At 37.7% G+C, this 23,446-nt stretch overlaps 1 protein-coding gene across 22 annotated transcripts in view; it reads left to right on the top strand.

Moving 5' to 3' along the window:
- Positions 1-23,446, top strand: part of MAP2 (microtubule associated protein 2) — a gene marked incomplete at its 5' end in the record, with an annotated part of 74,648 nt that overhangs the window by 18,614 nt on the left and 32,588 nt on the right. For 6 of the 22 annotated variants that reach the window (XM_082630856.1, XM_082630855.1, XM_082630875.1 and 3 more), the window contains 3 exons: positions 4,677-4,790; positions 7,664-7,741; positions 19,576-23,334. In XM_082630856.1, the coding sequence (XP_082486982.1) occupies positions 4,677-4,790; positions 7,664-7,741; positions 19,576-23,334 (3,951 nt within the window). Of the gene's footprint in view, positions 1-4,676; positions 4,791-7,663; positions 7,742-17,606; positions 17,853-19,575; positions 23,335-23,446 lie in introns of all 22 variants that reach the window. The other 16 variants (XM_082630870.1, XM_082630865.1, XM_082630854.1 and 13 more) reach the window with 10 other exon arrangements.

Here is a 23,446-nt window from a genome sequence, read left to right as displayed (position 1 = left end):
TGAAATTAATATTAAAAAATAGTTATTTTTCTATTTTTAAAGTTTTAACGGTATTATTTTTCCCCCAAACGGAAGATAACATGTCATGAACTTGACTCCCATACAGCCCGTTTGATTATTCTAAAGTAACATTTCTTATAATCTGTTAAATTCTTTTAAAGAAAAAAATGATCAATTATCCCAAGAATGGGCTAAATTATTTTCTTACTAGTTTTGATTAAATACATACAAATACAAAATCAGCTTATTCAACTATGAAACTCAAACACATTTATAAATTAATGTTCTCTGAAACAACAAAACCAATAAAATTCAAATGTCCTGCCTCTTCCCATCTAAAAAAATAATATTGTTTTGCTAAGACTAAATTATCACTCACAAAATATGTGGTACCGGCTGATACAGTGCATTTTATTTAGGTTGGACGTGTCTATACTGACTGGAGATAAGTAATGATTCAATTTTCCCTTTACTTATCTCTGTTTAGAATATTTTGAAAGTCTGTACAGTGCCTAATGATGTCATTTGGCCTACACCTCATGCTAATGCATTCTTTATTAAGTTCACCTCTGTTCTCATTAACCAACAGCATACAAACTAATTCTCCATGGTTTCAAAATTATTCTAAATACAATCTCAAACAAAAAGACTGGAATAGTGTGGTATAGCTCAGTTGTAATTTGTTCACATAAACTAGTAATACTTATTTTTATTGGATTATTTTCCCAATTTAAACAAATTTAATTTATGTAAACTACTCTTAGATCCTGGAAAATTCTTCAGTAGGTACAGAAGAATTTGGAACACCCATTTAAGAAGTAGTATTCTAAAATGCATCAAAAACTTAAACAAGAATACAATAAATGATATAAATTGGGGGAGTTAAGTTAGTAAATATAGTAACAAGCACAGATTATTTCTGAATTTGTGTAAGCATCATAAGCCTTTCATGTTAATTTTTCATCCTTTCAAAAACTTGTATTAAGCATTCAATCTGGGTCAAGTTCAATGAGAGAAGCTTCGAGAATTGCAGCAATGACAGAGAGAAAGTCCTTGACTTGGGAAACTTTACATAGTAGTGGAGATAAGGCTTGTGTACTGACACAATTCCATGCAAGATGTATTTACTATATGCCATAGAGAGATACTAAATTTTGCATACATGCCAACAAGGAGATGCAGGAATGATCCAGAAGACGCATGGGTTCTATATATGTCCCATTTTCTGCAATTCTTGCTCCACCTCTCCATTATATCCAGTTTTCCATAAAACACCTGGATGTTAGAAGTGCTAAAAATCACTCTTGATTTTTAAAGGTCTGAATTGCATTGAAAATTAATATATGCAAGTGGCAATTCGCAAAACATGAAATAATTCTTTTTGCAATATTATTAAGCAGTGTAAACAACAAAGAGGTGTCTCAAAGTGGATTTAACTTTCTGTAGCCCTTTTTGCAGTATTCTTTCCCATTGAAAATGTCACTTTGGGAGACTAGCCTTTCAGGTGTTTTTCAGAGAAACCCTCCCCAACAGCCTGGCTTCATGAAAACACACAGCCCTTCCTCCTCTTCTGCCCCCCCCCCCCCACCAAATAGCACAGCAGTTAGTATTCCTTACAATGCTTTGATGATTGTTATTGTCATTTATTTACCTGGAACAACTATGAAAATTTCTGCTCAAACACTAAAATAGAATAAAAATTCTAATAAAATAGTACTGTCTCAGAAATAAAGTATTCATCTTCTTGAGTTAAATTATCTATTACAGTATCTAACATGGTCTACAAGATATATAGGTAGATAGGTAGATGATTAGATAGATAGATAGATAGATAATTACAGATAGATAGGTAATTACTCAATCATGGTCAATCACTTGTTACATAGTCTCAAAATATAATCAGGAATGGTAATAGTGTACATTAGATAGATGAATAGACAAGCAGGTCTGAGAGAATGTTTCCTTGGTTCATACCTTTAAAGTTCATATATTTCCATTAGCCATTCACATGACCGCTAGAGAATTTTCTGGTTGTTTCTCCATTAGTCCTTCTGTTCATCTTTTTAAGAGAAAAAACATCAAAATAGGAAACCTGTGTTCTAGTCTGTTTACCTCTATCAGCTGTCTGAACTTGAGCAAATCTCATCAGTATACCCAGCCTTTGTTTCCTCATCTGCAAAATGAGAGGATTTAGACAAAATCTTCTCTCAGAGCTCTTTTAGCTCTAAAATTATGTGATGCTATGAATTAAATTGTATAGTTTAAAACATCCTTATAAGGATGAATTGTATCAATACTGTTTGATATTGTAATTATTCTGTACATGTTTGCAATAGTAAAGAAAAAAGATCCTTCCTTGTTGAAACTAAATTGAGTGCAAAGTGTATTGTCTAAAAAATTGCTTTATGAAAAATACTTGGTATATAAATGTATGAAATGAATTTGCTGGAGCCTTGCTTAGAAATTAAAGCTTTTTCAGAAATAATTTTAAGTAGCCTATCTATACTTGCTCTTTGGATACTTGAAATTTAAATTAGGACTCCAGCTTCTTAAAATTATACTTTGAACATAAAAAAAATATTAAATCAGGGCTTTCCTGGTGGTGCAGTGGTTAAGAATCTGCCTGCCAATGCCGGGGACACGGGTTTGTGCCCTGGTCCGGGAAGATCCCACGTGCTGCAGAACATCTAAGCCCATGTGCCACAATTACGGAGCCTGTGCTCTAGAGCCCGCGAGACACAACTACTGAGCTCACGAGCCACAACTGCTGAAGCCCGCGCACCTAGAGCCCGTGCTCTGCAACAAGAGAAGCCACCGCAATGAGAAGCCCACGCACCGCAACGAAGAGTAGCCCCTGCTCGCTGCAACTAGAGAAAGCCCATGCGCAGCAATGAAGACTCAACACTGCCAAAAATAAAAATAAACAAAATAGATAATTTTAAAAATATATTAAATCATGCTTAGTTTAGTTTTAGTATTTAAGGCATTTTATAATATACTAATTACTTGAAAATTGGTATTCTAACTATGATATTTATAAGAATGTCTGATTATATGATCTAATCCTACTGTCCTCTGTTTCATCATCTGAAAGATGGGAGTAATAATAGTAAATAATGCATTAGAATGATGAGAGCAACCACCTTAGCAAAGTGTTTGGCACCGTAGTGAGCACTATAATATTTTTAAAATACTGCTTCTCCTACTATTACTGCTACTGGCTGTAGATAAGAGTGTTTACAGTGCATCCCTTAAGACTATATACATAGGGTATAGTGTCAAGTGGCTATTTAAAAAATCAGGAAGTTAAACATATAGACGCAAATGTATTCAATCAGGTAATCCAGCTTTTAAGATTCAGATAAATGTTGTCCAAGTGGATTGCTTATCCAGAAGCCTGCTTCTCAAGCACTATGGTCTCTGTCATCCTGGGTGGGGTGATGAAGCCTTTCTAGAGGAGGCTGTGTTTAAATGAACCAGCCAGGTAAAAACAGGCAGATCTTCCCCAACCTGCTTGTGAATGTGTAAATTCCAATCAGGAACCATAATTTCAATGAAATATTTATTCTAAAATCTTGATTAAAATTATGAGAACAAGTCCCTACCCATCCCCTTATCCAGGACAACTTGTTTCTATTAAGGCTATAAGTTTAAGGTTTATTTCCTAGTATGGAAGATGTTTTTATATAAAGATGATGAAAAGTTAAATTCTGTAGAATTTATTTCTAATTTAGAAAATATTTTTAATCTCAAAAGGCATCTTTCCTTTTTAGTTGATGATATATGGAACATCATTTCCTGAATTTTTTCTGACTAGGTTATATGAAGTTAGCATTGTTAATGGTTCAGCAGATGCCATTTCAGGCCAAACACTAGTTATCAGGCATCTCACAGACTGATCATTTTAATGATGACCCTCCCTCCCACCCTGGCTTTTTTTTAATGAAACTATTGCACTGACTAGGTTGAATATATATCATATGGCCTTAAAGATCTTTAAACCATCCACTGTCTAGAAAAGTAGTAGCTCTTTAGAAAGAGACCATCTGATATATCATTTCCATGTATTTCACTCAGATTTTATCTTCCCAGATTTTTCTTAATCTCTCGTGTTCAAACTAATCCCAGATAGTGCTGTTTAATCATAAATTCACATTTTGAAGCATCTTTCGATTTTAAATCATGGTATTTCTGCAAATTAGCATAGAAGATTATTTTAATATACTTTTCTATAAAACTGTAAGAAAACTATAAAACAGTATTTTAAGTTAAATCTAAAATGAATCCTCTCTTCTCTTAGAATTTGTTTTACTAGGTACAAAATATTACATTGTTTCTGTTTGTATAAAGTTTTTAAAATTTAAGCTGCCATACAGGTTAATTATTTTTCTTTAGTTCCGTGTTAATTTTGCTTAGCTCCCAGAATGCCAACTCCTTTTATTTTCTCTCTCTCTCACTTTTTTTCTTGTTTGTTTGTTTATATGTGGGGTGTGTGTGTGTGTGTGTGTGTGTGTGTGTGTGTATTTATCTGCAATTTAATAAATTGTTATACTTCTTTGGGAGAAAGACAGTGAAAATAAAATCCTAATTGACTATATTGTTTGATTATTTTTCCTCGTTGCTACCTGTTTTGGATGGCTCATCATTTTATTTTCTTTTGTTACTATTTATTACAGAGGAGGTGTCTGCAAGGATAGTTCAAGTAGTCACGGCGGAAGCTGTAGCAGTTCTGAAAGGTGAACAAGAGAAAGAAGCTCAGCATAAAGATCAGCCTGCAGCTCTGCCTTTAGGTAAATGAGAAAGAGCCTCAGGTCAGGGGCTGTGTCTGCTGCACCCTGATCACAGAATCAAGTCTTCGCATTCAAAGATAGGCATATCTCATACTTCATCCCTAACTGTGACATTCATCAAACATCTTTGTTGGGATGCACTGGGATCTATTTTCACCTTTCTCAACAGACTCATGGTATTTTGGTAGTCTTTAGGACAGTCAACTTATAATTAGACTTTGCCCCTAAATTGCCCTTAATTTTCCTTTTCCAGACCACTGGAGATAGTTATTATAAAAATAAAGCCAGTTCGTTTTGATGTCATGGCCCCTACTCATAAGGAAAATGTTCTAATGCTTTAATTAGAAATGATTTTTTCCTGTTATGGGTTTTCGTTAATTATTGTCTATACTATAGTCTCTTTTTGGTCTCCCTGAACAGGCTACACAAAACCTATAGCCAGAGATTGTTAGAATCATCAGTGACATAGTATCTCATATATGGTACTGGTCTTCACTTGGTTCATTTAAGGAAAATGAGATAGCATTTGCCCTCTCCATCACAAGTCAAATGCCCTGCAGGGCCAAACAGGTAATAATGGTGCTCACCAAGGAAAACACTCTCAGCCAAAGGCTCCCTATCCCTACTCTGGATAGACAGATAGATAGATAGATAGATAGATGATAAATAGATAGATGCTAAATGTAGATGTATGTACATGCAGAGATGCATAAAAAAGGAAATTCTCTTATGTTCAACATATATGTTTATTTCACAGGTGCATATAACTAACACATTGAAAGGTATGGTTTTTAAAGCCTAAAAATAGTACATATCTATTTTTTCTGTCTTTCAATCTAATGTATCCTTTTTTTTTTTTTTTTTTTTTTTTTTTTTGCGGTATGTGGTCCTCTCACTGCTGTGGCCTCTCCCGTTGCGGAGCACAGGCTCCAGACACGCAGGCTCAGTGGCCATGGCTCACGGGCCCAGCCGCTCCGCGGCATGTGGGATCTTCCCAGACCTGGGCACAAACCCGTGTCCCCTGCATCGGCAGGCAGACTCTCAACCACTGCACCACCAGGGAAGCCCCTAATGTATCCTTAATATTTGATCTTCTGATTAGCACTCCATTGTCTACTAAAAATTAAACAATAAAAATTTCTCCTCTCCCAGAATAATAATTAAAAATAATCTCATTATAGTCAGTAAAATATTCTTTGATTATCACGGATTATTTTCTTCTAAAACAGAGAGGGAAAATCTTATCTAAAAAATTAACCTTCTTTCTGTGGTTTACTTGTATTCTTTCAAATAAAACAAAACCCCCTTTTTAATTTTTTTAAATTTTTAATACAATTTAAAGGTTACTTTCCATTTACAGTTATTACAAAATATGGGCTATATTCCCCGAACTGTACAATACATCCTTGAGCCTATCTTACACCCAGTAGTTTATAGCTCCCACACCCTCACCCCTATGTTGCCCCTTCCCCCTCCTCACTGGTAACCACCAGTTTGTCCTCTGTATCTGTGAGTCGCTTCTTTTTTGTTACATTCACTAGTTTGCTATATTATTTAGATTCCACGTGTAAGTGATATACACCATTTGTCTTTCTCTGACTTCTTTCACTTAGCATAATGCCCCCCAAGTCCACCCATGGTGCTACAAATGACAAAATTTCATTCTTTTTTAAAAGAAAAATCTCCCTTTTAAAAAAAAGATTGAGGGCTTCCCTGGTGGCGCAGTGGTTAAGAATCCACCTGCCAATGCAGGGGACACGGGTTCCAGCCCTAGTCTGGGAGGATCCCACATGCCGCGGAGGAACTAAGCCCGTGCGCCACAACTACTGAGCCTGTGCTCTAGAGCCCGCGAGCCACAACTACTGAGCCCGCATGCCACAACTACTAAGCCTGCGTGCCTAGATCCCATGCTCCGCAACAAGAGAAGCCACCGCAATGAGAAGCCCGTGCACTGCAAAGAAGAGAAGCCCCCGCTTGCCTCAACTAGAGAAAGCCTGCACACAGCAATGAAGACCCAACGCAGCCAAAAATAAATTAAATAATTTTTTTTAAACTTTAAAATATGGCTTAGAAGCCCACAGGGCTTATTTAAAATAAATTTTACCACTGCCCTTGACTGATAAATATTTCCTTTTAAAATCCCTTACCTTCATATGAGTGGTCATAAAGAAGGTAAGGGTCTTGAAGAGGAAACGTTGGAGTTAAATGTGAATGAATTCCATCTTTTAGAACCTTTCTCTCTTTGGTCCTTCTTCATGTGTAGTGCCGAGGCTAGAATATTTCTCAGCTCCCACTAGTACATGTTTCTATCTAAGGTTGCCTCAAGCTGTGACAGCTTCATTTTTCTTTTCTAAGAATACATACAGAGGATGGGTTTCAACATTATCATCAGTGGACAAAATGTTATTTAAAAAATACATCTCCTAAAATAACTGTGATTAGTTTCCAGATCACAATGAACAATAGAGAGCTCTAACATTTTTTTAATCAGTCAAGCCAAATCCAAACTAAAATGCTTGCCTGGGTAGGTTTGAATTTAGTAAATTAGGACCAGAATGAAATATTTTATTAATTGAACAAGCAGACACAAATTAATGGGATTAATGATAGAATTTTAGCAGCCATCTCTAATCCATTTTTATGGAGAGGACAAAATGTTTTTTTTTAATATCAAATGCTCTTCTTTTTTTTAGGCTTTCAGAAATATGTGAACCAGGTAATGGGGCTAAAAATAAGTAAAATGCAGCTTGCTATTGAGTCTTTCCCTGAATTTAATAAAGAGTCCTTTTTACAGATAGCAGAACTGCCTACACATCTACTGGCCTAATCGGATTAATTGTTGTATCTCATTTTTTCGTTTGTTTGCTCTTCAGCAGCTGAAGAGACAGCTAATCTGCCTCCTTCTCCACCCCCATCACCAGCCTCAGAACAGACTGTGACAGTGGAGGAAGGTAAGGCTTGCTGGACTCTTTGAGGTTTGTCTTCTAATAAGGGTAAATAAACCTCAACCCATAAGTGCTGGACTTCTGTATGGGTTAGTATGTGACCCAGTTTGGGAGCTCGGTTTCAAATAGTCAAGAAGAAACAAAGACTTTAATTAAATGTATTATCATTTCTCTATACAAAATCAAAAGTAGATGAATATGGTAAAATAAAAAAGGAAAAATCTGCTCGATAAAGGAAAAGATAACTTTGTGTTTAAATTGCTAACTAGAATAACTACAGAGAACCAGTTTACTTCATGTAGAATGTTTTGACAGAGAAGATACAATTTAATTTTATAAGTGACTGAACCAAAATACATTTATTGATGAAATCAACACATTTTTATGGAAGGGTTGGCAGGAAGTGTCTCTGTTGTGCTCACTATTGTATTGCCAAGGGCTTCCCCAGGGCATGGCCTGTAGCAAACTCTCAATAAATATTAATGAATAAATGAAGAAGTCAGTGAATGAATGTGATATTGAGAGTAGTGAACTGGAAACTGAGATCATGGCTTCTTTCCTGCTGAGACCTGTTATTGTCCATGAATTTTTTAATGCATTTACTCAACATGGAATGCCATGTCAGCTTTTCAGTTCTCAGTGATGAAGCAGACAGATGCCTTTGAAGAATATTCATTTAGAATCTGAGATGAAAGGCACTATTTAAAAGCAAACTATTATTGGTTCTCTGACTTAGATCAGGTAACTTTTGTCTATTGTTTGAGAGTTACAGGAGAAGGCAGAAGAAAGCTTTTAAAATATATTGAAAGCTTACGTGTTTCAATATAATTTAGTTTTTGTATACTAAAATCAGAATGTTGGTACTTCTCCATTTTATTCATTTATTTCTTCATTTATTCTTCCTTCTGTTTTCCCTTTTAGAGCTCATTTTGTTGTGCTAAAAATGGAATAATGTCACAAAAGACCCACTGTCTTTTTATAATCTGTAATTAGGTTTGTTTAAAATACTTTCTGAATTCCTTAATGGAGATTATTCTAAATTACTGAACTATAAACTATCAATAAGTATAATTTATTTTTGTCACAGATTTATAAACTTAAACCTTTTTTTAGCAAGATCTTTTTTTCTTAACTTGAGGCCTTTTTTTCTCATTTTGCTGCCTGATATAATGTTAAACTAAATTAGTCTAAGGAGTAAACAAAAATTTGAGGACTATAAGCAGTGCATATAATCAGTGTCATTATAGCCACTGATTATTAGTTAACTCCCTGAAAATGTGACTTGATCTTTTAATTCATAGATCTGAAAGATCCTTCTTGGCCTTATGTTCTTCTGTTCATTCGGCACATACCTATGAAGCCCAAGGTTCTTGCAGTCTTCACATTCTAGGTATACACTAGTGAACAAAACAGACATGATCTCTGCTTATAAGAAGCATGTAGTCTGGTGGAGAACAGATATCCAATAAATAAGCTTAGCACTAGGAAGGAAAAGAACAGGGAGCTTTAAGATAGAAGAGTAATCTTAGTTTGTTGGATGGGGAAAAGACAACTTGGGAGCTGATCTCAGAAGCCTGAGGAGGTGTTGGCCAAGCAAAGAAGGAGGAAAGGGGCATTTTGGACAGGGGGTCCAGGATGTGCAAGGGCTCTCGGGTGGGCAAGCGCATGAAGTGCTCTAGGAACTGAAGGAGTCCTATGACTAATGTGTGAGAAAGGGTAGAGGACTGAAGGAGCTTGGGAGTAAGCGGCAGCCGACTTGGTTCGGGGACCTGGATTTTACTCTGAATGCAGTAGAAAGCCTTCCGTGACAGCTGTGCCTCCCTCAGGTCACTGAAAATGTTTCTGAACCCGTACTTAAAACCTTCCAAGTGTCAGAGAATCCTCTTAGCCCAGAGAAGGGTATGATGTTGACTCCAAAGTCAGCTAGGGGTCACGTAATTTATTCTTCTTACTCTTTTATGGGAGTTGGAGCCGAAAGGGCAGCAGGGTCCTCCCATCCGAGATTCACCCAGTCTATTTCTGGAGGGTGGTACAGTGGATATAATGAAAATATAAATAAAATATAGAATCACTTTCACATTTTGGTAACTTAGGTGTCACTTTCCAAAGTAACTGTTCCTTCACATTTCGGGATTGTTTTCTTCGAGCCGTTTCAGTATATTTAGGGAAAATGTCAACTTACTTCCTACTGAAAGTAATTGGAACATATTTTTAACATTTTTCAAACCAAACCTGTATTTTTATTGAATTATTATTTTTTATTTTTTTCAAACGAAAGCATTAACCTATACGAAGGCCTAATGACTTGCTTTTAAAAGGATAACCATATTTTTGAGTTATATAGAAAAAAAGTATGTATTTTACAAACTCTACCTCATTCATTTAAAAGATCAGATATTCTCACCTTAAATATATGAAAGATATGTGATCTAGGGAATCAAACTAGTCCCTCTCTTTTATTTTAAACTGCTTTTAAAGTACGTATAATAACTTATTTGTTTTGTTTTATCAGAAAAAATTAGTGAAAAACCGCAAGACAGGATTCAGCTTTTCAATTATTCAAACCAATCGGTTTGTAAAGACCAAGCCAAAATTCCATTGATATACTGCTCATAGTATGCTGGGTGGAAAGAAAGCACGTGGATTTTTTCATCTGGGAGATTTTTTACCCTCCTCAAAACACTCTCAAAGCAACTTTAATCTAAAGGCACAGTGAATGTCACAATTCAGTCCTTTTATACAAACGTAAAAGAGTTCTTAAATTGAGTAATTCAATGATTTTGAGGATATACTTACTTTTTATTAATTATCAAACATTTTAAAAGCTGTTCTTTCCCAAAGGGGAAGCATGAAAGCTCTCACTAAAAATAATTTAAGATGTTAATTACTGTCATTTATGAATATCCATTTATTATAACTGATTTAATATTCATAATTCCCAGAATTCTTGCTTATTCTGGGAAACAAAGGGATTTTAATGAAAAAATTATATTAGTAGCACATTTAGAAAGGAAACCCAGGTACAGTGAACCAATACTGTACTATTTATGATATTTTCAAATTAATCTCCTTTTTCTTTTTGGCCTAACCATAATAGCTGTCATTTGGACTGAACTGTTAGAATTTGGAAGCCCGTGCACGAACAGTGGAAACATCTGAAAACAGAACCAGGAATGCTTCTGCCCTCTTAGGTTTGCTCCAAATCCTAGGGTGATGATTTCCTGAGTCAATGATTTGGCCACATTATAACTGCTGATTTGAAACAGTTTCCCTCCATAACATTCTGGGGCAGCAGATACAGCGGGCCAACTGAGGAGTCCTCATCAAAAGCTTGTAGAATGGAAAGGGCTTAGAGATGGTAAGAAACAATATTAGTGGAGCCAGCTGCCCCAGGGCATGGGGCAGAAGCTGTGATGCCAGGACAGGCAAAATCACTGAGTCATTGATACCCCAAGAGACTCAGTCTCTCATAAAAGTGACTATCATTTGTACCAAAGGGCACTGACATACCAAGACTGAATTTTGTGTGGCAAACTTTACCCAATATAAATTTTCAAATGCTTTAAAAAAAAAAAAAAAAGGTTTGTGTGAAAGCCAATTAGGGAAAATGTATTTTTCCACTGAAACCAGGTAAACTTCATTTTTAAAGATTATCATTATGCAAAGAAATTTATGTAAAAGTCCAAGGTTCATAAGGCTACCCTGTCCTTTAAAATATCACATTATTAAATGAAACAGACTATTTTGTGGCAGAAGCAGAGACTCCATAAGCAAGTGTCCTTATAGTTAAAAGGAGACATTCAATCCTGGCCTTAAAGAACAAAACTGTTATGAATTCATTTTTCATAAATCTTTCAAGTCTAGCTTTGATGTGTCAAATGAAAGTAAAGAGCAAAGGTACATGACAACTTGTCTGATATACTGAAGACAGAGATGCTAATGTATATGGAATTGAGCATGATACTTGGTGCTTTCTCAAATACCTTCCCATTTAATCCTCCAAGCAACCCACACAGATAATACTCACTTCCACTCTTGCCCAGGATGTCATGGCTAGTAAGTGGCTTATCCAGAATTTAAATCCAAATCTAACTCCCTACAAACACAGCCTCACTGCATCCCTAAAGTTGTATGTTATTTAGGCTTTTACTGTGGGACAATGAAAGTGAAATGATCTTCTAATGAGAGTTTATTGGTTACAAGCCACTGGACTGATTTCCTTTTTATCCAAACTACTCCCATGTAAATAATTCATTCTTTTATAATGTATTTATTTATAATTATTATGTATTTATAATTCACTCATTTACAATTTATTATGTGTCCACCTCTATTTGGGTATGAACTGAGACCACCTGCCATACACAGTTCTGTAGCAAATGAGGATCTCTTGTCTTCTAGCATTATCACTGGAAGCCCATGCACTGGTACACTATCTGAACTTAGCCAGCCATGATGCTCTAAGTGTCACTTGCCTGGCACATCTCTGGGACTTGTAATGTAGATGGACTGCAGGCTCATAGGTCCTAAACAGAGACTTGGAGTACATACAGCTCACAGTACCCAGACAGGACTGGGCTTTGCCAGACATTCTTTTTGGCGTTGCCTGGCTAAGGGCCAGACAAATACTACAGAGAAGCTATTTTTCCACTGAAGCACTTAAAGTTTTTGTTGTTTTTGTTGTTCTCTGATTAGTCAAAGTTTTCAGAATAGAAAGTACTGTTTCTTTGAAATATTATAGATCAGAAGCAAGACGCTGGGCTGTTTTCACATTTTGGCACTTGCAAAAAAGAGCAACAATCAACAAGAAAGAGGAAGCCAAAATCTTCAAAAGGTTAAAACATCCACGGGGTATTGCCTTTAAACTATCAGCTCTCAGCTTTAAATTCTTTAGTTTTGAACTGTAGTCTGGTCTACTCCCCAGAACATGTTGAAAAACAGAGAGGCAAATATGTCATTTTCACTAATTGATTGTCCATGCAATTTGTTGAAAGTATTAGAAGTTTTAAGAGGAACTTGTGTCCATAGGGAGTCTACAGCCTCAGGAGTCACTAGAGGAAATATGAATGGCTGGGACTTGTGACAAGCCCAGGACTTAGGATTCAGCCAGCATTGTAGGCCACATCTCAGCCAGTTGTCTGCTCAGCTGAGGAATCATGCTGAGTTGAACTAAGAATATCAAATGTAATTTTAGGTTTCTTCTATCCCATGTTATAATAAGCATCCTGGCTGAGAAAATTCTGAGCACCCATCCAGAAACAACTTCCATGGAACAATCAGTAAATAATGTGCTCAAAAGATTAAAAGTATTCTCCTTTCAAAATGTTATTTTAGCATCCTTATGATTTCAGGTTCATTTCCAGTTGTCAGCACTCAGTTTGCTAAAAATAAGTTATTGCCCTAAAGATATCATGCATTTTCAAATTATTGCTGTAATTTTGTCAACTTAAATTTTGATAGAAATAAAAATTATATAGATAGTACACATTTTGAAAATTACAAAAATTTAAAATTATTCTCTATATAAGTAAATAAATAGTGATTAGCAAATTTAGTAACCTGCCATGTAGGCCTGAGGTGTAGTGTCTGTACTACATCAGCAGCCAGATATTGTTCTTTGTCATCATCCTTAAGGCTCATTGAAATATGCAAGAATCCAAATGCTAAGCAAACTGATTGATCTACACTCCTGTAACTAAGGAAGTATATTTAAATAACGCAGATTTCTAAGCCAAGACACAGGAAAGAAGAGAAATGAGAGCAGTTCCTTTGGCATTTCAATGAGAAATATGCAATGAGGTGTTTGAGATATAAAAACAGTCAGAAGCCAGTAGTGCAAGTGAAACTGCATTGAATAAAATACTGATGAGTCTGAAGCCAACTCAATAGAAATTCTCAGCTAACTGTAATCTATTAAGCTTTCAGAAGAGAAGCAGAACACGGGAAAACAACTGTATATTGCTAGGTACTTTCTAAAACTTTCTAATATTTTCACAGTCATGCAAATGAGGACCAGGGTTTAAAAAGATGCCTAGGAGTCTGCATCCAAAGTAAAAGCTGTGCCAACTGTGCTCCCCTAAGCAAGACAGGAAAGAAAGATAATGCATTGTAGATTTTTCTTAACAGGATTGAAATTAAAAATTACTTTCTGGTTGAAGTCATTAACTAAAAAATTAAATCAACCAAAATGCTAACCATGTGAGCATACTAGATAATTAAGGTTGTACTTCATCAGGACTGATTTCCCCCATAATTGTGCAGGCATCAGATCCTAACAGCTTTCCTCTTTTTTAACTTATAAATATATTGATAAAAGCATGAGGAAAATTTATGTACTTGAAAGAATTTCTTCTAACAAGTGTATTTGTTTGATAGTGCTTTGTTTCTATTCCAGTGTCCTGTTGTTGTTTTAACTTGTTTGAGGAGAATGTAAAGATAATTTCTATTATGCAGTGGGGGTGTCAGAGCATTTGGTTCATTTAGATCAATGGCAAGATTACTGAAGGGATAGCTGAAATGCAGCGGCTACTGAAGCATGAGACGTCACTGTCTCCCATCCTCCATCCTGCTCTGCTGCTTCCATGGCCCCATGTCCTCGCGCAGGTGTCTGTCTCGTCTGTCTGATCTTGTGTCTGTCTTGTCCAGTTCTCCCTGCAGTTTCTTCCTGTGTGTCTGTTTGTAGATGAAGGGGCTGAGGATCAAGTGGGTCCTCTACACAGTTTGCCCAACCACAAACCTGCCACCAGTGGGGAGAGGCGTAGGCTCCTAGCCCCCTCCACCATCTCGGTGTCTGTGCCTGATGATGACTCTTCCAATTCCGATGAGGAGTACTATAAGCATCCTTTGTTCAGTTCACAGTGGACTACCTCTAGTGTGCTCCCCAGTGTCCCAGCGCAGAGTGCAGAGGCCCACTTAGACCAGGAGAAAGGTGAACCGAGCATGGTCCCCTTTTGATCCCCCTCCCCTGCCTGCAGCTTTGACCACATGCATCATACTAAGTGTGCCTTCATGTGTGGAGTGGGAGGGACAGGAGCCTGCTTTCTCCATATGAAAGTGAAGTCCCTATATAGCTCAGTCCATCCAAACGCCTCAACAATTTATATCTAAGAAGCCTTATTTGAGACATGTGAGTACTTCCTTTTTTTTTTTCACGGCTTCTGAGAAGGAAGCAAAAAAAGTTCAAATAAAGTATGACTTCTTTCTGCCCCTTGCAAATAAATCAGTGGGGGAAGAATATATTCTCTTACCCAAACCAAAGAAGATGAACTTTAATATAATTTTATCCTCTTGGATACGTAATATTTCTAGGACCAGACTTCAATAGAGTTAGGCTTCTTTTTAGTGCTATGTTAATGTGATAGCTCTTTAAAAGAGAAAGGTCTGTTTAGGGTAGAATAAATGTTATGGAATGAATTTATTTCTCCAAATCACTTAATCATCTACAGAAACTACAGAGGCTTCCCCAGGTGACCTAAATCTTGCTTCAAATAAGTAGAAGTGGGCTAAAATGAGGGAAATGCTCCAAAGCTTTTGTCATTCCAGTCTCATGAAGGTGGAGACCCTATGTATAGTCGGCATTGGTGAGGATAAAATAAGTGGGCAGTGGGCTGCAATTTGTCTCATTCTAACAAGGTAGTTTTATAAGGAAAAAAAATAGAGCTCAATTTTTTTTTTTTTTTGCTTAGGTGAAGAAGTTATTTTCAAATGAGGAAAAATAACTTGCTTAAATGAAGAGTTTATTTTTATATGGCACAATATTTAATGTAAGGGCAGATAGTTCCAAGGCAAGAGCACCAGTGGCTCAGACACTCTGATGGAGAAATATAACCCATATTGAGTACAACTAAGTGAACTTAAAACAATTCAGAAAACTATGTGAATTTTTGAATAAAGAACAGGTGTGGAAATAAACATGATTTAGACAAAATGAGAAAATGGAAAGCTAAAAAATTACATGGATTTGGAAAACATGTAAATTAATTTGATAAGATTTCATCCAATAAGGTGCTATATTAAAGCAGCTATATTAAAAGTCTCTTAGCTTTAATCAAAATCTCTAATTCTATGGCATTATAAAAATTGCCTTAATAATGAGTTAGAATCTGAATGCTTAAAATGTTACTGACATAATTAAATTACAACAATGAAAGTTTCTGAGTGCTAAATGTGAGAAAATAGAATTAGTCCTCTTTTTTCCCCCCTCTAAAGATTTTAATATTTCTCAAAAAATTTCTTTCCATCTGTAGTCTTTCTCACAAGTCCGTTTAAACAATGTATAATTGTTTAAATTATAGGAATCTCATAAGAATTTCCTAGGAATTTCATAAGAGACATTCATTTGCAGAACTAGAAAACAGCTTATATATTTCCCTCTACTTTCTTTTTTTTGTATATATAAATTTATTTATTTATTATTTTTGGCTGCATTGGGTCTCCGTTGCTGCGTGTAGGCTTTTTCTTGTTGTGGCGAGTGGGGGCTACTCTTCTATGCAGTGCGCAGGCTTCTCATTGTGGTGGCTTCTCTTGTGAAGCACAGGTTTTAGGCGTGCAGGCTTCAGTAGTTATGGCACATGGACTCAGTAGTTATGGCCCATGGGCTCTAGAGAGCCCCTTGGCTTGGTAGTTGTGGCTCGCAGGTTCTAGATAGCAGCCTCAGTAGTTGTGGTGCATGGGCTTAGTTGCTCCACGGCATGTGGGATCTTCCCGGACCAGGGCTCGAACCCGTGTCCCCTGCTTCGGCAGGCGGATTCTTAACCACTGCGCCACCAAGGAAATCCCTCCCTGTAATTTCTTAAGCAATAAAATGGGATTTATTTTACTGACATTTGAAGTGTAAATGAGAAACAAATGAACACGATAATTCATGGCCTTCATAAATTTGTTTTTTACATTTTACTTGTTAACATTTTTCTGTGTGATATACATCTTTGGGGAGGATATTTTGGCAGTTTTGTTGCCACTCAATTATCTTTCCATGGTGGTTTTGTTTTGAATTGCAGAAATGAGGCTTTATAATATGCACATTTTCTTTCTTCAGTGTCAAAGAGGACTATACAAGAACTATATTACTGATATTTCAGTGGTTTGAACAATCTGATAACAGTCATGTCCCAGAGGTAGACTTTTCTAAATAGTAGTGAAATTAACTCTTACCTGGACCTTGTTTTTCAAAATATTTTACTTACTTCTTGAAAACTTTTACATTCTCCAATCATATAATGCAATGAATGTAAAATTAAGTTTGGTAGTCTTTGGCCTTAAAAATACTAAATAAATTATATTTTAAAGAGTTTTGATGGATTTCATGATAAAGCTGATAATAAGGTAGTTGATTGGATATTATTTTGAGACCAGGCTTTTTATTCCCAAAGATTTTTTTAGCGAAGTTTGCGTGTTTTAAATTAAGTAATCAGAAATTCGTATGTAGGGGCTTCCTGCATTGGAGAAAACAGCACATGTCTAACAAATTTAAAGGTTTGTTTCAGCACATCAATGCTTCTATCTTTTCACAGCCATCTGTTATCTGGCAGTACCATCTCTTATTTCCAGCCAGCTTTCCACATTGTGTACAACTTACTGCCATTTCCACTGAGGGTAATAGAGCAATAAAACCCTTTCAGCTCTCAAGTTTTAAAATAAAGAGCCTTTTCATGAGACTGTAAAAGGCATCATGATTTGCAGATTATGCATATTAATTTTCCAAGCAATACATAATGTCCATTGCATTAGGATATTAATTTGCTCATCCAAATGGTAAAAGAGGTTCTTGTGAGGTCAATATAATCGAGCTGAAAGTGTTCCTTGAATAATATTTCTGTTGTTTCATGTATGTTTCTGTGGTCATGATGTCAACATCTTTTTCCTCCCTAAGAAGAAGAAATGCTAGCGAGTCCAATGGCTGAGGAAGAGAAACCTGCCACTCTTCCTGGGAAAGAGTGTGAGGCTGCCAAGGCCTCAGACCAGCCCAAGGGCCTCAGTGAAGGCCAAGTGGAGTCTAGTGCGGAGGCCCAAATAGCTCCTGAAGAGAGCGCCCCAGCAGGGACCCCACAGGAGAAAAGTATAAAAGAGGTCGCGGAGGTGTCTCCAGAAGTAAAAACCCCTTCCTCTGCCGGGGAAGGTGTGTCTTTCTTAGGATTTGCATGTGTTTTGTTGCAAAAGATAGATCTCTCCAGCAGCTTACCAACCTGATGCCTTTCCAATGCTATTCCATCGCTGGGTCTTCTCATGATCCCAAAACCACTGTTTGAGACTTAATGAGCAGAGAGTGTGGCTTGTGCAGGTGCTGTGTGGCAGCTTGATTTTCCACTGCTGCAGCTGATTCCTGGTTTTACTTTGCCATGATACAATACGCTTTGCAGCCAGGCTGATGACACTATGTGAGCTTTTTTCCGCCCCCGCTCTTCATCTCAAATGTTTGCCAGTCACATTGCTAATACATGTATATTTTTATTTTTATTTTGGGGGACAGCAATTCATATGCTTTTCTTTCAAACTGTAGAGATGGATTTTGGCACATACAGGCTTAAATGGTAGAATCGTTTTTGTTTGCAACCGCAGTGTGCTATATTTTTTTATGCTTCAGTGAATACTGGTTTGGTTTCCTTAAAAGAGCCTGCTGATGCTTCTCATATCATTTCCTTTCCATGGCAGCCAACCCCTTTGATAATCACCATATCTCTTGAGTTTTCATTCATCTAACCTTTATTAGAAAGGTTCGTGTAGTATTTCTTTTCTATTGTGACAACAAGACACACAAGTATATAAGGTAATAATGATCCATACACTTGCTCTTCAGGAGATGACTGAGTTTTATTTTCCAGATAATTACATTTAGCCCTATTCACCACAGTGAATAACTTTGACCTTAAAATACAATTGAAACTCTGAAACCTTTTGGAATGCTGAACAAATAAAAATTAAAAAGAGTCATTTAATCTCTGTGAAGCATCTCTAAAGCCAATACTGGTCAGTGCTTTGCCCGTTGGTCACATTCCAGAGAATGAGGTCATGACCAAGGAGAGAAAGAATTTTAATAGTTGACGCTTTAAAATTTTGTTAGTCACATGACTTCCCAGTATTATCAGTATAATTCAGATTTTCTTACCTCTACCATACAGAGTAAGTAATGATTAGAACTTAAGAATTTTGATATGTGGTAGAAATTGACTTGTCAATATTTAGGTCATATCATATAAAGTCAGTAGTAATCATTTATTTGTATTACCGAAATTTATTCTCAGATGACTTCTAAAAATTTATTCTAGTAACCTTTCAGTGCCCCCAAAATTGGTCCTGGAACTTGTCAATCCAGTTAACTGAATTTATTTAACACATATAACTATAACTTAATTGGCCTTCTGCCCATGGCCTGCCAATTCACTTACAAATTAGAAAACAAAGAAAAAGGTCAGTAGAAATCAATTCTTTCCCATATTTAGATTACTATATAGATTCTTTTATACCTTAATGTTAGTTACTTATTCAATATTCTTTAATTTGTAATTTTATCTGTAGAAGGCACATGAAAATTTTTTTCTACTTCAGTACACATCACATACTGTTTAGAGAGACCAAACAAAGGAAAAAAGAGTATTCAAAATATACTCTTATTACAATTTATGTACATATTAATTCACAATGGGAGTTCATTTTAGCAATCATACAAATATATCTCAGTCCTGACATTTTCATATTGATTTTTAAATGAGTAGCATGCTTGCATGTTTCATAGTTTTTCTTTATACCCTACCATTCATTTGCCATTTCAAAATATAATTTTAAGCTTACTGCCTGAAAGCACTTGCCTATTATTTGTTTAAAAATCAACCCAATTACTTCAGGTTTGCTTACAGCCTCGAAGATGGAGTTTCATGATCAACAGGAATTGACTCCCTCTCCAGCCGAGCCATTAGACAAGAAGGAAAAGGAGTCAGAGAAAGAAAGTAAGCCTGGTGAAGACCTTAAACATGCTGCCTTAGTTTCTCAGCCTGAGACAACTAAAATTTCCCCTGATAAAAAGGATATGCAAGACACAGAAGAAGAAAAAGTACCTCCCACTCTGTTTGGGCATACTCTGGGTGCCAGCCTAGAAGACACAAAACAGAAGACAGAACCGAGCCTAGTGGTACCTGATATTGGCCTTCCCGCAGAGCCCTCAGCTGCAAAAGAGCAAAAGGACTGGTTCATCCAAATGCCAATGGAAGCAAAAAAGGATGAGTGGGGTTTAGTTGCTCCAGTATCTCCTGGCCCCCTAACACCCATGAAGGAAAAAGACGTACTTGAGGACATCCCAAAATGGGAAGGGAAACAATTTGATTCTCCCATGCCAAGTCCCTTTCAGGGTGGAAGCTTCACTCTTCCTTTAGATATCACAAAGAATGACATTGTTGCAGCAACATCACCCTTTGCCCCTGCCCTACTACAGCCAGATGACAAAAAATCTTTGGAAGAAACTGGTAGCCCAGCGACTGCCAAAGATAGTTCTAAAGTTGAAGAGCCCCATAAGGATCAACCTGACAAAATGGCAGAAGCACCAGCCTCAGAGGCAGTTACATCACCCAAAGATGCTCACATTTCGATTGTGGAAGAATATGTTCCGGAGAAAGGTTTAGGAGAAGAGAAAGGGGCAATAAAGCAAGAGAGTGTGCAGATAAAAGAGACTCCCACCTTCAGTGAACAGGAGTCTATGCTTACTGAAAAGGAACCTCACCTAAAGCTTGAAGAACAAACAACCATTTCTGATGAAGAAGCTGTGTCAAAAGAGAGTGAAGCCCCAAAATTGACAGATGAAGAAACTGGTGTAATTCAGCCCTCCACAGAGCACGCTTACTCCAAAGAAGAACCGAAAGGCCAGGAGCTTCCCACAGATATATTAAAACAGGACTCATTCCCTGTAAGTTTGGAGCAAGCAGTTACTGATTCAGCCGTGACCTCTAAGACACCAGAAAAAGTCATGACTGAACCAGCTGCACTAAGTGAAAAGAGTGCCACCCAGGAGCTTTTTGAAGAAAAAGTTGCTGACAAAGATAATAAGGTTGAAGGAGTTGGAGCTGTAACGTCAGCTGAGCTTGACATGCCATTTTATGAAGATAAGTCAGGAATGTCCAAGTACTTTGAAACATCTGCCTTGAAAGAAGAAGTGACAAAAAGTATCCAGCCAGGCAGTGATTACTATGAACTGAGTGACACAAGAGAAAGTGCCCAAGAGTCTTTTGATACTGTATCTTCCATGTATAAAAACGGCGACAAGGCACTTATGGCAGAGAAAGACTCCCAGCCCAGTGCTCCAGCACAAGAAGCAGGGTATAGCACTCTCGCACAGAGTTATCCGTCTGACTTACCTGAAGAGCCCAGTTCTCCTCAAGAAAGAATGTTCACTATTGATCCAAAAGTGTATGGGGAGAAAAGGGATCTCCACAGTAAGAATAAGGATGATTTGACACTAAGCAGGAGTTTAGGACTTGGTGGTAGGTCTGCAATAGAGCAAAGAAGCATGTCAATCAATTTGCCCATGTCTTGCCTGGATTCCATAGCCCTTGGATTTAACTTTGGCCGGGGGCATGATCTTTCTCCCCTTGCTTCTGATATTCTAACCAACACTAGTGGAAGTATGGACGAAGGAGATGATTACCTTCCAGCCACAACACCTGCAGTGGACAAAGCCCCTTGCTTCCCAACAGAAAGCAAAGAAGAAAAAGAACAGATCAAGGGGGAAAAAGCTACTGGAGAGGAAAACACCCAAGTCGAGACATCGTGTGAGTCACCTTTCCTAGCCAAAGATTATTACAAAAATGGTACTGTCATGGCACCTGACCTGCCTGAGATGCTAGACCTGGCAGGCACAAGGTCAAGATTAGCTTCCGTGAGTGCAGATGCTGAGGTTGCCAGGAGAAAATCAGTCACATCAGAGACTCTGGTGGAGGAGAGTAGTACTGGCTTCCCCCCTGTCACTGATGAAAACCACGTCATTGTTAAAACTGACAGTCAACTCGAAGACCTGGGCTACTGTGTGTTCAATAAATACACAGTCCCACTCCCATCACCTGTTCAAGACAGTGAAAATTTATCTGGGGAGAGTGGTTCCTTTTATGAAGGCACTGATGATAAAGCACGAAGAGATTTGGTCACGGATCTTTCATTGATTGAAGTCAAACTGGCAGCTGCTGGAAGAGTCAAAGATGAACTCAGTGCTGAGAAAGAAGTATCCCCGCCTATCTCTGGTGACAAATCAGGACTGAGTAGGGAGTTTGATCAGGAGAAGAAAGCGAATGATAAGCTGGATACTTTACTAGAAAAAAGTGAAGAACATGCCGATTCAAAAGAACATGCTGAGGAAACAGAAGAGGCTGGTGATAAAGTTGAAACTTTTGGATTAGGAGTAACCCATGAGCAAGCTTCAGCCAAAGAACTGACAGTCTCAAAAGATGCATCACCTCTCATGGCTGAGAAAGCAGAGAAAGGTCTTAGTTCCGTGCCAGAGGTAGCTGAAGTAGAACCATCCCAAAAAGCTGAACCGGAACTCGATTTTGCTGCAAAGAAAGCTGACCAGGGTCAGTTAGATATTAAAATCAGTGACTTTGGACAGATGGCTTCAGGGCTACACATAGATGCTGGAAACGCAGCAGAGCTTAAACTCAAGGCTACCCAGGACCTCGCCCCTTCATCCACAGCACCTCAGGAGGCAGATGCGTTTATGGGTGTTGAGTCTGGCCACGTGAAAGAAGGCACAAAAGTTAGTGAAACAGAAGTCAAGGAGAAGGTGGCCAAGCCTGACCTGGTGCACCAGGAGGCTGTAGACAAAGAGGAGTCCTATGAGTCCAGCGGTGAGCATGAAAGCCTCACCATGGAGTCCTTGAAAGCTGATGAGGGCAAGAAGGAAATTTCCCCAGAATCTTCTCTAATTCAAGACGAGATTGCCATCAAATTGTCTGTGGAAATACCCTGTGCACCTGCTGTTTCAGAGGCTGATTTAGCCGCAGATGAGAGAGCTGACGTCCAGATGGAATTTATTCAGCTGCCAAAAGAAGAAAACAAGGAGACCCCAGATATATCTATCACGCCCTCTGATGTTACAGAACCATTGCCTGAAGCCACTGGAGCTGAACCAGCAGAGGCTGAGGATGAGGAAGAAGAGATAGAAGCCCAGGGAGATTATGATAAACTGCTCTTCCGTTCAGACACCCTTCAGATTACTGACCTGGGTGTCCCAGGTGTCAGGGAGGAATATGTGGAGACCTGCCCTGGTGAACACAAGGGAGTGATTGAGTCCGTTGTAACTATCGAGGATGATTTCATCACTGTCGTGCAAACCACAACTGATGAAGGGGAGTCGGGTTCCCACAGTGTGCGTTTTGCAGCCTTAGAGCAGCCTGAGGTAGAAAGGAGACCATCCCCCCGTGCTGAAGAAGAGCTTGAAGTAGAAGAGGCAGCTGAAGCCCAGGCTGAACCCAAGGATGGCTCCCCAGAAGCTCCGGCTTCCCCTGAGAGAGAAGAGGTTGGACTCTCAGAATATAAGACAGAAACCTATGATGATTACAAAGACGAGACCACCATTGATGACTCCATCATGGATGCTGACAGCCTCTGGGTGGACACTCAAGGTGTGCATTATTTTTTTTTTAATTTTCTACTCCCAAATAAAATCCAGTAACCTAGTGGAATTTTTTTTTCATTTTTAAACATTTTAAAATGACCCTTTATCTCTTGGTTTTG

Source organism: Mesoplodon mirus (genome assembly GCF_964341445.2).
Source record: "Mesoplodon mirus genome assembly, chromosome: 8".
Lineage (NCBI taxonomy): Eukaryota > Metazoa > Chordata > Mammalia > Artiodactyla > Ziphiidae > Mesoplodon > Mesoplodon mirus.
Note: the sequence above shows the minus strand (reverse complement) of the source record. Positions and strands in the feature narration are given on the sequence as shown.